This window comes from Lepisosteus platostomus, chromosome 3, assembly GCF_059453375.1.
Source record: "Lepisosteus platostomus isolate fLepPlt1 chromosome 3, fLepPlt1.hap1, whole genome shotgun sequence".
Lineage (NCBI taxonomy): Eukaryota > Metazoa > Chordata > Actinopteri > Semionotiformes > Lepisosteidae > Lepisosteus > Lepisosteus platostomus.
The window spans coordinates 76,572,513-76,590,390 of NC_142613.1; the positions used below are offsets into that span (position 1 = coordinate 76,572,513).

Consider the following 17,878-nt stretch of genomic DNA (forward strand, 5'->3'; position numbering starts at 1 on the left):
TTAATATTTTGTTATAGCATTTCCTGTCATGATTCTAGGACTATAGAGAAACACTGGGAACTCACATGTTGCATTAATGTTTTTTTCTGTGAAGAGATTTAGTGATGAAGAACCAACATGGAAAGATGTCCCTATTATGATTATTTTAAAGGATTTCTGAAAACGAGGATAAAAAAAGACAAAAATCATGGGATTGCAGGCAGAATTAATGTAGCCTAACCACATGAGGGTATCCAGTAAAATAAAAGGTGTAAAAAAATTAGTGAAAGGATCACTAATAACAGTTATACAAAATGGCAAACAACAGAGCAGGATAACTTACGATTACGATACCTAATGTCTTTGCAGCCCTTTTTTCCCTTTTATCAGCTGTGTTGCTTTTATCATCAACTGGAGCTGCTGCAATTATGAGTCTGGCATGCCTTCTAGCAACAAAAAATATCTTTATATAAAGCGATATCATCACTGTTCCTGGAATTAAAAATGTTACCATTATAGCCAACATTCCCCACTCTTTGTTAAAAATCACAAAACATGTGCCAACACAAGCATTCGTAATGTTAAATTCCTCAATACCTGATAAATTTACCTTAGAGAGCACCATTCCAAAACCAAATGCAAAAGAAAAAAGCCAGCTTACTGTTATAAAAATTATTATAATAAGTGTGGTTATTTTATTTTTGTATCATAGAGGATCACATATTGCAAAATATCGGTCAATAGAAATGAAACTAAGATGAGTAAGAGATGCTATTGACATCATCATATCAAGACTGGAATGTATTGCACAAAATATTTCTCCAACATACCGGCAGCTTTCTATAGATCTTATCATGCTGTAAGGCATTATAAGTGATCCTAGCAAGCAATCAACACATCCTAAAGAAAGGATAAGGAAGTTAGTTGGAGAATGAAGCTGTTTGAAATAAGAAATGGAAATAATCACCATCACATTTCCACATACTGCCACCAATATTGTTTTAGCCATAAACACGTACATACAGATGCAGCCATTCAAAGTGCGCGGTAAAGACACCGCAGTACAGATACCGCAGGTAAGATGACACGCGATACCGCGGTGCGTGATTGGTTGACCGACAGGGGCACTCGTGGTCCGTTGGTCTGTCGTAGAAAGACTTACTGTACTGTAAACGTCTTTACTGTGCCCGTTGTAGATATTGAATTTTACCACTGAAGGGAAATCTTAGTAGCTGAGCATAAAAAGAATAGGAGCATACTGTAACGCGTGTGAAGGCCATAAACGATATTAATTTTGGAACGTAAACATACAGTATATGGCTGGTCTTGGTACTTTAAAGAAAAAAATACGCACCAGTATTCCATTTCTCCCTAAACATTGTAAGCTTCGAAGTCTTTAACTAACGTGATACCGGAGTCAACAAGCATACTTTTAGAATTTGATTAAAAGGGAATATAATATGGAATCGCGTATCTCAATAATTTAATAACGGTATGATTATATCCGTGTACTGCGGCAGGGCTGTGTAGGGCTGTTTCGCCTGCCTGATCATGTGAGCTCTCTTGTAGCCTACTGGTCTAGGTGCGTGCACACCAGCTGGTAGGTTGGGTGTTCGAATCCAGCTGGTACTGGACTTTTCATTTTTATTTATTTATTTTTTAATCGCGTAACATAAACATATTACCGTATGCAAACTGTACTGTATACAGTATGTATATGTATATTTAATGTCTTAACTGTGCCCGTTTAATTGAATTTAAAAAACATATTTAACACGAACATTAAGCTGCTTACATCTTCCGCCTGAGAACAGTCACCCGTTGCTACCCAACGCAGAATGGTGATTGGCTGACACCATCTGACACCCCTCTGATTGGAGAAAAAAGACGTGCTGGTGTGCTATACCAGGAAGAGGATTTCTTTCCATTCAAAACGTGTATTTTAAAAGTTTAAGAAGTAAAAACCTTACAGCGTACACAGATTTCTAAACTGATCAGGATCGTTATCTTTGTCTCATGCATAATAATGTTCACCGCTCTGTCCAGCAAATTAATAATAAACTTTATTTTATATAGCTTTTTAAACGAATAAGTAATTAGATTGCTCATAAACCTAATCACTTGCTTTTTCTTTTTATTTAGGCTCAGATTTCAACTATAGATCGTATTATTAATAACCATAATAACAACCAACCAACAAAAACAACCATATAAACATAATACCAACCAAAAACATAGATAACAACCACAATACAAAATCAAATAATCAAACCATTTTACACTCGCAAAGTCATCCAATTATCATAATCCCGCCCCTTATGCAAAACCAAACCTTCCTCCCATCCCAGTTTATCCTGTTTATCATAAACAAAATCCACCTCAATTTTCAACATAAAGCATTACACAAAATCAATACCTCAACACTCCATACTCAACAACGATAATTCACAAACAGCCAGAACATGTAACTACACATTCCCAAACATACCTACTTTCCATAGCCCCGCCCCTTATGCAAAACCAACATCCCTCCCCTGTTCTCTCTCTCCCCTGGCGGTTGTAATTGTTTTTATTTTCAAATAAATTTTAGCAAAGTCATGTATTTTAAAAATCTTAAGATTTTTCTATTTATGTCTTTATTTAGTGGTTTCATTAGTGACAAAGGCTAAACTTTCTTGGAAAAATGTCTTTTATGTAAACCATGTTTGCTATTAATTCATTCAGGGCTAAAATATGTTCATTGTCTTCTAATGAAAGAAGGGTTCCTTTCGCCGTAGTCGAGAGCCTAGCCTTTAACTAGTAAGTACTGTATTTACTGGGTTTTTGAGGGGGGGGGGGGGTGTCTTTCGCTGGAAATCTCGCCTCCTACTTTGAAAATACCCGTGAAACCGGTTCAATTCGTCACAGCCAGCACTCCTGCAGAGAGTTGGGTTGTACTTGCAGTGTATACAGTACACGCGTTATGCTCTTCGTTAATGTCTGTGAAGTTTTATTTAATCTCTGAGCCATACTGATTCTTCTGGAAGCACACCAGTATTCCACTTTCTCCCTAAACATTTTTAGGATCAGAGTCTTACATGTGGTTATTTCGAAAACGTTTGTACGTGCTCCTTCTTACCATGTTACTGTTTACCGTTACTGACCATATTAAGTTTAAGTGCCTGTGGGCACTTTTCCTGTCCGTGGGGGGTGGACCGTCTTTCATTAGAAGGTTAGTCTGTTCTACTCTGAGAATGTAGGGGGGGGGGGGGTGGGAAGTGCCCGCGGTCATTTAATTAGTATTAAAATCTTAGTTATCTTTCTAGTTCACAGGTTTGCATGCATAATTTAATTTTGAAAGCCACTGAGACATCAGGTACTACTGTTGTATTTATGAAAAAGAAACAAAACAAAAAACATACTAACAACTGTGCCATCCTACTCCTTAGTTAATACATTTTATTATTCATAAACAGTTAACATTGTTAGCAAAATATTTTGAATTATATTTAACCCTATTTTTTCTTTAGTTTTGTATTTAACTTATTATATGATAGACTTAATGTATATTAATGTATATTTGAACAATGAAAATATATTTTTACAAGATTTTACATTAAGCACTTAAAATTAATATGGTTAATAATAGTAAACTGTAACATGCTGTAACAAGATCGGTTAAACTTCGAAGAAAATCCTTTCAGAGAAAATGTTTCAGGTGTGAAGAACAAACCTGTTCCCACACACCCTGCCCCCACTACCATTAGAATATACACAAACATTTTATTTTTAGCGTTTCATTCTGAGCAGAAGACCCTCACACCTGAAGAGTGCTGGCTGTGACGAATTAAACCGGTTTTACAGGTTTCAATCACAGATTGGGACTCAGTAAAGTAACACACAGCGCCAGTGGATTTGATAATACTGTACCTAACCAAAATCCGCAATATGGAAACAGAACCTGTGTAATTGTTGATAGATGATGTACTCGTAACATTTTTTCAAGACGAACTACAACATTTAAAAAATGACTTGTATGTACTTGATATCTCTAATCAATCCACGGGTCCCAGCACAAAACGAAAGTAAAACGCATACCGTTTCGCGCTTCTTATTAGTTGCTCAAAAGTAATTTGACCGTATGAAATGCATAATATAAACCTAGAAACATATACGTGAGCAGTACTTAAGCACTGTAGTATCGGTGTTAAGACATACCTCTCAAATACTGTAAATCAAGTTAAAAATATCTCAAGAACGATTCTGGTCGTAATGAAACCATGTTTCGTGTATGTTTTCTTTTTCATCTTGAAATAACTCATTTCTAAATACCTTTTTCACTGTTAACATCTTGTAGCAACTTTGCGACAAAATATACACTCTGACAGTTCATCCTGCTACCAACATTAAATAAAACAAATCTTAAGATTTCTATATTTATGTCTTTATTTAGTGGTTTCATTCGAAGCTTACAATGTTTAGGGAGAAATGGAATACTGGTGCGTATTTTTTTCTTTAAAGTACCGAGACCAGCCATATACTGTATGTTTATGTTAAGATTTCCCTTCAGTGGTAAAATTAGATATGAATATTCAATACTTAAACGGGCACAGTTAAGACATTAAATATACATATACATATTGTATACAGTACAGTTTGCATACGGTAATATGTTTATGTTACGCGATTAAAAAATAAATAAATAAAACTGGAAGGTCCAGCACCACCATTATGTTTATATGGTTGTTTTTGTTGGTTGGTTGTTATTATGGTTATTAATAATACGATCTATAGTTGAAATCTGAGCCTAAATAAAAAGAAAAAGCAAGTGATTAGGTTTATGAGCAATCTAATTTCTTATTCGTTTAAAACGCTATATAAAATAAAGTTTATTATTAATTTGCTGGACAGAGCGGTGAACATTATTATGCATAAGACAAAGATAACGATCCTGATCAGTTTAGAAATCTGTGTACGCTGTAAGGTTTTTACTTCTTAAACTTTTAAAATACACGTTTTGAATGGAAAGAAATCCTCTTCCTGGTATAGCACACCAGCACGTCTTTTTTCTCCAATCAGAGGGGTGTCAGATGGTGTCAGCCAATCACCATTCTGCGTTGGGTAGCAACGGGTGACTGTTCTCAGGCGGAAGATGTAAGCAGCTTAATGTTCGTGTTAAATATGTTTTTTAAATTCAATTAAACGGGCACAGTTAAGACATTAAATATACATATACATACTGTATACAGTACAGTTTGCATACGGTAATATGTTTATGTTACGCGATTAAAAAATAAATAAATAAAAATGAAAAGTCCAGAACCAGCTGGATTCGAACACCCAACCTACCAGCTGGTGTGCACGCACCTAGACCAGTAGGCTACAAGAGAGCTCACATGATCAGGCAGGCGAAACAGCCCTACATAGCTCTGCCGCAGTACACGGATATAATCATACCGTTATTAAATTCTTTAGATACGCGATTCCATATTATATTCCCTTTTAATCAAATTCTAAAAGTATGCTTGTTGACTCCGGTTTCACGTTAGTTAAAGACTTCGAAGCTTACAATGTTTAGGGAGAAATGGAATACCGGTGTGTATTTTTCCTTGTGATATTTTAAGCTCTAGTTGAATGATAGGTGTCGCATTTTAAATCATTTTCGTAGCTAGAAATTATGAAACGCCCTGTTAAAAGCAAGGAAGTTTTTATGCCCCGTTGAAGTAAAACAAAATGCCTGACAAAGTATGGCTTGGACAGATTCCAAGTGCTTGTACAAATGTGCTAAAGAAATTATACTTTGAGTATACAGCTTGTCCAAAGTCATCCATTATTAATACTATTAGTAATATCTTCAGTAAAGGCTTTGATGCATAAATATTTCTGATAAAGGTAGGTTGTGTACTTCTGTCCAACTGAGCAATCTTGCTTTCATAATATATACCAACATTTTAATGACTGATGATTAACATGCTGTAATACACAGTTCCAAATTAAAGGCTCAAATGCTGTACATGAGAGGTTAAGCTCCCCCTGGCGGTTTTACAAGGCGACGCCGGATAGTTAGTCACGTGACACACGTGACACACGTGATACCGCGTGATACTGCGTGATACTGTGACACGCCCACCGGGGTATGCCGCGAAATACCTCACCCATTTTGAATGGCTGCATCTGTAGCAACTTTAGTAACTGCAAGCCTGCGTGCTTTTGGACATGATCCTTTCAGGTGCTGAAAACAGTACTGCATCTCTTCAATGACATCTGTTGAATTCATAATGAAACACTCCAGGAAGTGATTTCCTTGAAGTTACAGTAGCTTCTTAAACTTAACTAAACACAAAAATATAGTTATAATTATAAAATTATGTTTACTATCACTATAAATAAATATATATATGCTCCATGCGCATTCTCATATGAACATTCTTTTTTTGGTTGAGATGAGATAATTTAAGTTTGCTACTTACGTTCCTCATAAACTACATACAGAGACACGTAAATATTCTTAGCCCTATCAATAAAAATGATTAAATATGTGTTTAACAATTGCTTCTTATACAGATGCAGCCATTCAAAATGAGTGGGTTATACCGCGGTAAAACATGGTGGGCATGTCGCGGTATAACACGTCATAACACGGATTACCGTATAATACCACTTAATACCGCAAGTAAGATAATAGTATCCGGAATTACCGCCAGGTGGAGCTAATAAAGCTCAACCTCTCATGTACAGCGCTTGAGCTGTTGCCATCAAAGTCTTTACAAAAGATATTACTAATAGTATTGTAATGCATACGGCCACCATTGAGTGTGTAAGAGCCGGCTAACCAGAGCGGTGACATCACCGCCCTTCCCTCTGATAGCAGGGGCTGCAGCCGCTGGGCTGAGGGGAGATCTCTCTTTAGCTCAACAGGCAGGGTCCCTGTTGAGTGACGCCGGAGACCCGGGTTCGAGTCCCCAACGGTGGGGGGCCGACCTGATGTGGCAGCGGAAAGGGCGCCCACGTGAACCCCCGAGCGTTACAATGGTGTCAGAAGCCGGTTGGGATACCCCCCCCCCCGCTGAGGACGGCGAGTTAAGCGGGGGAGAGTGTAACGCACGTGAACCCCCGAGCGTTACAATATTAATAATGAATGACCTTGGACAAGCTGTAAACTCAAAGTATTACCCTGGTCCACATTCTTTGTAACCGTCTTTGTAAACAAAAATACTTTATTTTTTCATTGACAAAAAGTAACACAAAAGTAACACCACAGCATTTCGTTGAGCCGATCATGCATTTGTTTCCAATCATACAAAGTAATTCTTGAGAATCTCCGATTCACCATGCCTTTCACATGCTCATAAAAGATATTAATTTAGGAACATAAACATATTACTGTATGTAAACTGTACTGTATATAGCTGGTCTTGGTATTTTAAAGAAAAAATACACACCAGTAATTCATTTCTCCCTAAACATTTTAAGCCTCAAAGTCTTACATGTGGTTATGTCGGAAACGTTTTTACGTGCTCCTTGCTCCTTATGACCATGTCACTGTAGGTTTATACAGTATACAGTACTTTGTGAGAAAAGTGATAGTTTTTCTGCGAATACGCTTGATATCGGAGTAAACAAGCATACTTTTAGAATTTGATTAATATAATATATAATATGGAATCGTGTATCTAAAGAAATTAATAACGATATAATTATATTCATGCGGATATATTCATATATTCATGAGGATCACACATTCTCCCTTCCCTTAACGACAGACTACTGTTCTTTTAAATTTTCTCCATTCATTGGAAGTTTCATTTCACACCTCTCTGCACCCATTCTGACTTCACACCTCTTGATTGGCCTCTCTTTCTGTCCCCTGCTCCCGCCTCTCACTCCTCCTCCCTCCCAACCTTTGTTCTCCCGCTACTTTACCTTTGCCTACTGCCCTGTCTCTCTCACACCTGAAGAAGGCTCCATGGCTGAAACGTTGTGTTCTCTTTCTTCATTTTTTCAGCATGGAAACCTATTACTTGTTCCTTTGCAGCTTACGCATGCTGACGCAGCTACCCACCTGAACTAATTATATTCATGTACTGTAACACAAACAGTAGTATATACACATATCTATTGATATGTGTATCACTGTTTCACCACTTCATAATGTCTAATATCTTCGGTGTCGCATCTTCCCAGTATAGCTGATCTTTTGCTGCCTACACATGCTTACACAGCTCCCTAGGTAAATTATCATACTTGACTGAGAAAGCTTTAGAGAACTTAACATTTTTATTATCAACAAATTGTAAATACGACGTTTACATTGGTGTTATTAATTTTTCACTTTAGTGTATGGAGGAGTGTCAGCTATCAATGAGAGCAGACCCCCCCTCTTAGGCTGGGCAAATGATTTTTTTAATTTTTAAAAAAGAAATAAAAAATTAGATATAATGATATAAACATTTACTGCAATACAATACTGCAACGTTTCGGCTGTGAATCCTTCTTCAGGTGTGAGGATCTTCAGCTCAAAATGAAATGCTTGGAGTTTGTAATGTAAGGCGCTCTGAACGGGTTAAACTTTAATGCAGGAAAAATGTATTTCCCCGAAGCTACAGTGTACTGATTCTTATGGGAGCCTGTTTCCACCAGGGAGTAAAAAAAACGCTCTATGGTATTCTCTCCGATGCAGTGCAGTTAAAAATATCTCTGATGCTATTCCTAAATTAATATTGTTTATGACCATCAGACGCGTTATGCTCCTTTTCTTTTTTCCAATGGATTGAACAGGGTGAGGCATCTCATGAGAGAGACACAGAGAGAGACACACACACACATTTTCATTGACAAAAAGTAATGCCACACTCTCGTTTAAAGCACCATGTCTCTTCCTGTTAAAAGGAGGAGACAATTTACACTTTAACTCTTCAGTTCACAGAGAAATTTCACCAGAGCCTCTTCTCTTCTTGTGTCTAATTTTTAGTTTAGCAGGATTTCAGATGAAAGGCAGTGACCTCAAGCACCCCCATAGTTGAACCCGTTCAGAGCCTACATTACATTTCAGCATTTCATTTTGAGCTGAAGACCCTCACAACTGAAGAAGGCTTCACAGCCGAAACGTTGCATTTTCTCTCTTCTCTTTTAAGCATGTATACGATTCTGTAATACAGTTTAAAATAATTAAAAGTCTAAACAGTATCAACTTAAATTCGTATCTTTATTAATATAACTATCAAGTGATATTAAATAAATACAGCTTTTTAGTATAGATTACACTTTTCTAAAATGTATTTAAAAAATAAAAATGATTACAATCTAATCTTTCCACGTTTGATCCCAAGATTCCAAGAAAAATACATCTAAACGGGGAGAAAGCTATGCTGAAAGTTTATTAAGATACTTAGAAGACAAAGACAACAATTTACGTTGCATTTGTCAGATTGTGAATCAATAAAGACATTTAATTAAACACGAGTTTGCGATTTCAATCAAAATGGGGGTAACGGGGACTTGCAGTGCATCGACATAGATGGGAAAGCCAGAGCCGACCGCTACGCTGCCCTCGTGTTTCGAAATCTTGTGACTTTTGAAATTTACTGGGGGTTGAAAATACCTGTGAAACCGGTTTGTTTACCAACAATGCAGACAAAGAGACTCAGTATCAGTTTTGTTCTGTCAGTTCTTCCTCCCAGAACTTGTAAATTGTTGTTGTTATTGTTGTTGTTATCCTGTAAAGCACTTTGAGAAGCATACTGTCCAGCATATTGTATTTCATTGCACTTTGACAGTGAATTGCATTCAAAACCAAACATTTTCATCAATCAGTATTCCAGATGTATATGTCAAACAAGCTCGTAAGTCTTGAACAACAAAACTACAGCATGAGATGACTTGCAAAGAAATCCATTATTTGTGTTTTGAAGTTTAGTGAATCAAAAAAAGAAAAGAAAGGTGAAAGACTTGTGAAAAATATTACCGTACATCTCTAGACAATTCTAGAACATTACAAGTCTAAAAGATAATTTACTAGAGAATATACACAGGAACATATCTGATGGGGTAATTTTTTCAAGAAAGCTAATTTAACATTTTCAGATGAAACAGGAAACAATATATTGAAAAAGAGAAGATGAGAAATATAACAACGGGTTACTGTAGATAGCTAAATAATTGCACTTACCCAGTTATCGACAGACTGTTATTCATACTGTATGGTGGTATACATACAGTTTACAATTAACATTGTGTAAGACCTTTTTTATTTTGTTAGCCATTACATGTTCTTAGTACTGCCTGTATATTGTTATGGTTGATATTGTAATGTTGTTACAAAACAATTCCAAAATGTCAAAAACATTCTAAATTCCGCCCCTGATTCTAGGCCTTTTCGTCTTTTTCTTGGATGTTTCCATCAAGAAACATCTCAATGGATACTGTATGTCAAACATTTACCTAGCTTTTAATTTTTACTCTTTTGATTTACTTACTTAAACAGATTCGCTATGTGTAAAACGCGAACAAATAAACATATAACCAAACAGACACACGCAATGGGCATGCACATGCAATTTAGTGAAAGCTAGAGGTGTGAGTTTTTTTTTGTTCTGCACCTTAAAAGCTCTATAAATGATATTTCAGCCACAATGCTTCAGTATTGCTTAGAAACTTGCAACACTTTAGTGTTTATACTGTTCATAATACAAATAAATTATTGACTACCCCTCAGAACAATATGATTTTGTTAAATGTTTTAAACTTTTTTTCTACCCTGTAAATCATATTTTTTGTTTTGCTTTAAAGAAATGTTCAGGTTTAACCTACCTTGTTGCCACCTTTACTCTAAAGTACAGTAAGTAATAGAATAACTATATTAACAGCAACTTGGAGAACTTTCACACAAAGTTTATATTAGATTTATATAATCATACTGGATGCTTCATTTTTGCATACGTTATTTAACAGTTACTTGGATTTATTAATAAATAGTTAATGTATTAATATTAACTATTTATATTCTTATCTACGGAAACAGGTTACACCCACAGTGTTCTGAGTGGGTTTTGATAGGTGTTTGCTTATCTTAAAGCCTCTATTGCTTGATGTCTCCCAAAAGCCATCTCTTTGCTCATGTCTGTTAATCTTTTTATACAGTGAATAAGACAAAACTGATAGCATTGCAACTGCTTTATCTTTAATTGTAATTCACCAAATGCTACATTTGGGTAGACACAGAAATATACCTTCTTAAACAACTTCCTTTTTACATTAACTTTAACATGATACCTGTATATCTAAAAATAAAATTATACTAATATCCTGCTTAATGATCAAAGTTTTTGTTGCTGGAACAATGAATCATCAATGGCACCTGATTTTCGTAAATTGTTTGTAGCCTATATTGCTTCATGACAGCTGTGTATAGTATCTACACATCCTGTAGTAATGTATGATAAACACAGGTAGCAGCAGTTTCATTGATGTGTAAATGTATAAATGTTGGGGTCTGTAACCCACATTGAAACAGTCCCTTTGAGTAGCAAAGAGGCACAGTCTTTGCATTCGCTTTTTAGGTGATTATGGCTAGTTTCAAACGTCTGCAGTATGTCACTAAATGTTCTGAAAACGCAGATGTTCTAAAATGTATTATTTATTTTCTTTGCAAGCAATATTACATATTTTCTTTGGGCTGTCCTTACCACATTTTCCATGATGATGTTATCTCACAACATCAATTAAAGGTTAACTACCGAACTGGATAGATGGACAGAATGACCTTATCTTGTTTGTAACTGTTCTTGTGTTTTTATGTCTCAGAAATCTAGAAACTTTATTCTTTCTTTATATTTCTCCCAGAAATCATTTGCATTGCACCTTCTTCGGGATCTGCAGTATTTTATCGGTAAATGAAACATGGTTGGAAACCAGGATTGGATTTAAAAAGTTTATTGAGAGACTTTGTTTTATTTTGTTTAGAATTTTTTTATTTGCTTTATTTGTCTGCTCTCTGTGTTCATTAATAATCCCAGGGCATCACCTCAGTGTCCTGGCCAAATTTCCCTCTGGCCTTTGCCAATCATGGTCTCCTTATAATCTATGGCTGCCACCTCATCATCCAGGTGGGGCTGCACAGTGGTGGTGGTGGAAGGGAGACCCCATTTTCTGTAAAGCACTGTGAGTGGAGTGTCCAGAAAAGTGCTATATAAGTGTAAGCAATTATTATTAATTATTATTCTCATGAGGGCTCATGGTTTTCCAGGGTCTGCTGCTCTGACCTGATAATCTTTTTATGATCTACATTAATTTGAAATGTTCTACATAAAAAGGTAAAAACGTTTCCAAAATAACCACATGTAAGACTTTGATGCTTAAAGTGTTTAGGGAGAAAGTGGAATACTGGTGTGTATTTTTTCTTTAAACTACCAAGACCAGCCATATGCAGTTTACATGATATGTTTATGTTCCTAAATTAATATCATTTATGAGCATGTGAAAGGCATGGTGAATCGGAGATTCTCAAAACTTACTTTGTATGATTGGAAACGAATATGTGATCGGATCAACTAAATGCTGTGGTGTTACTTTTTGTCCATGAAAAAATTGTACTTTTGTTTACAAAGACGGTTACAAAGTAAGTGGACCAGGGTATTACTTTGAGCTTACAGCTTGTCCAAGGCAATTCATTATTAATACTATTAGTAATATCTTTGGTAAATACTTTGATGCATAAAATATTTCTTCATAAGGCAACATACAAATAGTATAAATATGGGAGGTACTGTCTCACTCCTGGTCTGGTGTTTTCTGAATGCCCACAGCTGCTTCTTGTATTATAGTTCCTTCAGATGTGGTCATCTAGTAATGGCCCCTCTCTAAAGAGAAGCTCCGCCCCCTGGTAGTCGTATTCTGGATGGCATTGCAGTATAAATACAGTACACATTTATAGAAATTAAGACTGATTGCAGGATTTTGCCAGTTAATTGTTAGATTATCTTTGGTCACCATTTAAAAACTTTTTAATAACATTTGATTTCATTCCTCATTTAATTTTCATTTTATTGAGAACAATGTATTTTTTTATTTTTATAATTTATTTTGTGATACAATACGTTTTATCATTCACTTCCTTAAACATTTATTAAATTCTAGATTTTTTGTAAATAAAATACACATAAAATAAAGTTTTGTAATATATTTATTATATACATGCAATTAAATAATGGAAGTCTGACAGAAATTTTGTTCACAAACATAAAAATGTTTTAATCAAACAATAGTTTAAACTAGAGGTCAACTACATTAGTAAAAACAGATCTGTGCTTCAGTGTGAGCAACAACAAGTACCATGTGTTACTGTTAAATCTGAAAGGTGGAGAACAGAAAGACAAAACAAACTCATACAGGTTTTTTCCAAAAAAGTGGAGGATTATTATTACTTTTATTGATAATAATTGTTACAAGTCAGGAAATCCATGTTCTCAATTAAAATAAAATAACTTATACCCATTTATTATAATAGTTATAAATGTGTATAATTAAATTGTGTGTCACCATTTAAAAAACAAAGCAAAAAACATTTTAATATTTTCTGGACAAGCTATTCGTTAGGAGGATATAACTTATTCTTATACTTAAATTCCACTTTAAAGTTGTTCTGCAGTTTTTAAGTTTTCAAATAAATTTTCCTCAATATAACATTTCAAAAGATTCCATGAATACTTTTCCCTAAAAGGTTATTGTAGGAATGAAAAGTAGTAATATAAAATAAAGTATGCCTAAGTAACATGAAATATGTTTGTCCAGTTATCCTATTTACATATTTAATTAACATTGTCCAGTATGTGTTGTACATGTAATATTACTATATTATAGAACATTACTGAATCATATGCATGATTTCTTTCCATGCTCTTTTATGAGTTTGCACATAATTTACCATGAAAGTTAGATCAAATGTCTTGACAAATTAAACCTGGTCACTAGAACTTCTTTTGCTTCTTTACAGGAGTGATCTCCTCTAAATAAAATGTCTTTATTCAGCACTGTGAAGTCATTTATGGTCTTGTTTAGTCAATATAGTCTTGTTTATCATATAGTATCATAGTATCATCTACTATGGTGATATTTGCTACTATGCATTTTGTAATAATTTTTACTGTCATGATTAAAATAGCGTGTAGCTTTGGGAAACAGTATGTGAACTACTGTAACTCAACATGGAACACTGTATGACATCATAGCATTTTGCATTAATATTTGTCTGTGAAGAGATTTATTGATGAAGAACCAACACAGAAAACCTTCCCTGTTACAACTATTTTAAAGGCTTTCTGAAACCATGGATAAAAAAATCCATAAATCATGGGATTGCAGGCAGAATTAAAGTAGCCTAACCACATGAGGGTATCAAATACAATTACAGGTGTAGAAAAATCAATGAAAGGATCAATAATAATAGTAATAAAAAACGGTAACCAACAGAGGAGGAAAACTCCTATTACGATACCTAATGTCTTTGCAGCTTTTTTTTCCCTTTTATCAGCTATGCTGCTTTTATCATCAACTGGAGCTGCTGCATTTATGACTCTGGCATGCCTTCTAGCAACAAAAAATATCTTTATGTAAAGGGATATCATCACTGTTCCTGGAATAATGAATGCTACTGATGCAGACAGCATCCCCCACTCTTTATTAAGAATTACAATACATGTGCCAACACAAGAGCTTGAAACAACAAACTCCTCAATGCCTGCTAAGTTAACCTTGGAGAGCACCACCCCAAAACCAAATGCAAAAGAAAAAAGCCAGCTTATAACAATAAAAAGAGTTATATTAAACATGGTCATTTTATTTCTATACCTTAGAGGATCACATATTGCAAAATATCGATCAGCAGCAATGAAACCAAGATGTAAAATAGATGCTATTGACATCATCATATCAAGACTGGAATGTATTGCACAAAATATTTCTCCAAAATACCAGCAGCTTTCTATAGATCTTATCATGCTGTAAGGCATAATAAGTGATCCTAGCAAGCAATCAACACATCCTAAAGAAAGGATAAGAAAATTAGATGGAGAATGAAGTTGTTTGAAATGTGAAATGGAAATAATCACCATAAAATTTCCACATACTGCCACAAATATTGTTCCAGCCATAAATACGTACATAGCAACTTTAATAACTGCAAGCCTGCGTACTTTTGGACATGATCCTTTCAGGTGCTGAAAACAGTACTGCATCTCTTCAATGACATCTGTTGAATTCATATTGAAGCTCCCCAATACGTGATGTGCTTGAAGTTAGTTAGTTCCTTGAACACACACAAACAAGATGTATTTAAAATAATTTAAATTTAAATGCCCCAGGTGCATTCACATAACATTTTATTGGTTGCGCTGAGATAATCCAGTGTTGTAACGTTTCACAAAAACACACAAAAACACTTAATACAATTCTTATAAATAATATAATAATTATTATTGCATCAGATAAATGAATACCTATTTAATATGGTTGAAACAGAGTGAAGTCTTGTCAATACAATGATAAAGTAAGTAGCAGAAGAACTTGAAGATTTAAGACAAGTATCTCATGACCAGTAGTTGATAGCTACACGCAGGAAAGTTAGGAGGAAATTTTCAAGAGGTCATACAGAAGCTTTTATGACAAAGTTCGAGACTTTGCAGCAGCTAAGAAAGAATAAATTCAAGAAATAATAAAATAAATAACAACAGGTTACTGTAGGTAGGTAATAAATTGCACTTACTAATGTTCTGGTAAATGTATACATTTCACCATATAATCAATGTATCTAAAATGACTTAATATTCTGTATGCTTATGTTTTAACTTTTATTTTCTGTCTGTTTGTACTCTGTTCTTAATGATACCTATAATATTGTTTATGATTGACATTGGCATATTGTTCCAAATGTCCTCAAAATCATGTCCTATTAGTTCCTGTTTCTAATTCCATGCAATTAGAGATTCAAAATTCCATTGTGTTCTTTGTTTCTTGTTCTTCTTTATTATTCCATATTTATTGCAAATTATATTTTCTGCCTTTACTAATAAACTTTGAATATGACCTATTATTTTCTTTACTGTATAGATTTGCTGATATATTTAAAGTTGAGCTAGTAATTATTATCCGTAAAAAAAATATTTGCCATTACCAGCAAATTAATTAAATAGAAAAGAAATGTGACAACACAAATCCAACTTTAAATCCATTTTACATGCAATATAATAAAAGCTAAACATTTTTTTGGGGTTAGCTATTTCTTTCTGTAATGTATAGTCATAGCTCTGCTTATAATATTTTAGTCACGGTATTTCAGTGTTGCATAGAAACCTGAAAATATTCATTCATGTATACAGTACCTAATTAAAGAACATAATCCTCAGAACATTTTATGCCAGTTTAAATCTTAGATTTTCTACTCTGTAGTTTACATTTTATTTCCTTCAGAATAAAATTGTCTGTTGTAATACAGTATACATGTATAGTATAACCTACCTTGTTGCCACCCTTATACTAAAATAATAAAAAAATAAAAATTATATTCTATATCACAAGTTCTCTTATAGACTTCACATAATTTAAACTAGATGTGCATCATTATACCAGATGTTCATACTGTATGTTGCATACAGTGTTTGTCTGCTGCTTGGATTTATTAAGATGGGATTTGACAATCAAACATTTATTCCCTAATCTCTGGTAATAGGTTACACCCACAGTGATATGAAGTGTGAAGTATTTGACAGGTGTTTGCTTTATGCCTCCCAAAAGCCACATCTTTCCCAATCTCTTTTCTATAGTAGATTAGTAGAGAACAGTAGTTTATTGCCATATGTACACGTACATTGGAATTCCTAATCATGATGATCTCTCAGGACATACAGAACACAGTACAACAGACAACACTACACAATGTAGACAACAGGAGCAATAAATATATTGTGGTAAAATAAATAAATATGTAGTAGACTGAGAGAAAAAAAAGGGTAGACTATGTAAAAACGTTGTGGAACAATAAATATGTACAGGTAGTAGTGAGACAAAAAAATCATAGTACAGTTGGCCATACAAAAAGTGCATAGTACATATGTGTATTGAGGGACTGCAGTTAACTGTTGAGGATGTGTACTGCAGTGGGATAGAAGCTGGTCTTGAGTCTAGAGGTCCTTTCTTTAACAATGCAGTACCGCTTGCCAGAGGATAGGGAGGAGAACAGTTTGTGGCCAGGATGGCTGGGATCCTGAATGATGGATTGGGATGGATGGTGTAGATCTCACTGATTGATGGTAAATCACATCCTATGATCCCCTGTGCCGTAACCACAACCCTTTCTAGTGCACCTCTGTCATCCATGGTAGAACTGCTGTACCAGACAGTGATGCCACTAGTGAGGACACTTTTTATGGTGTTGCGGTAAAAAGTTCATGAGTAGCTGCTTCCCCAAGCTGCATTTCTTTAAGCACCACAGAAAGTGCAGGTGCTGTTGTGCCTTTTTCAGACTGGCTACAATGTTGTGAGTCCAAGCCAGATTGCTGGAGATCTGCAGGCCGAGGAACCTGAAGCAGCTGAGAGTGTCCACTGCTTTGCCATTGATGCTAATTGGGGCAAGACTCTCTCTGGGTCTCCTGAAGTCCACAATGAGTTATTTTGTCTTGTTGACCATATTGTTGTCAAGACACCATCTTGTAAGATGCTCCACCTCACTCCTGTATGCGGACTCATTGTTGTTGTTGATCAGCCCAATAATAGTGGTGTCATCTGCATTTTAATGATGTGGGTGCTGCTGTAGGTGGCTGTGCAGTTGTAGGTGAACAAGGAGTACAGCCTAGAACTGAGACAGCAGCCTTGTGGGGCTCCAGTGTTTAGGATTGCTGTAGAGATATTGTTGGCATTTTTTACCTCCTGA

The 17,878-nt window shown here is 35.1% G+C and overlaps 1 protein-coding gene and 1 pseudogene across 1 annotated transcript; both read right to left on the reverse strand.

The window, feature by feature from the left end:
• LOC148675555 (trace amine-associated receptor 4-like) lies at positions 1-6,235 on the reverse strand (annotated as a pseudogene).
• Positions 6,236-14,192: 7,957 nt separating this feature from the next.
• Positions 14,193-15,215, reverse strand: LOC148675556 (trace amine-associated receptor 4-like). Its single transcript, XM_088627217.1, has one exon. It carries the CDS (start codon positions 15,213-15,215, stop codon positions 14,193-14,195), a length of 1,023 nt encoding a protein of 340 aa, XP_088483343.1.
• Between the last annotated feature and the right edge of the window lie 2,663 nt (positions 15,216-17,878).

What these genes read in the sequence shown, in the direction of transcription:
- LOC148675556 (XM_088627217.1), bottom strand. Translation starts at nt 15,215, where the DNA reads ATGAATTCAACAGATGTCATTGAAGAGATGCAGTACTGTTTTCAGCAC.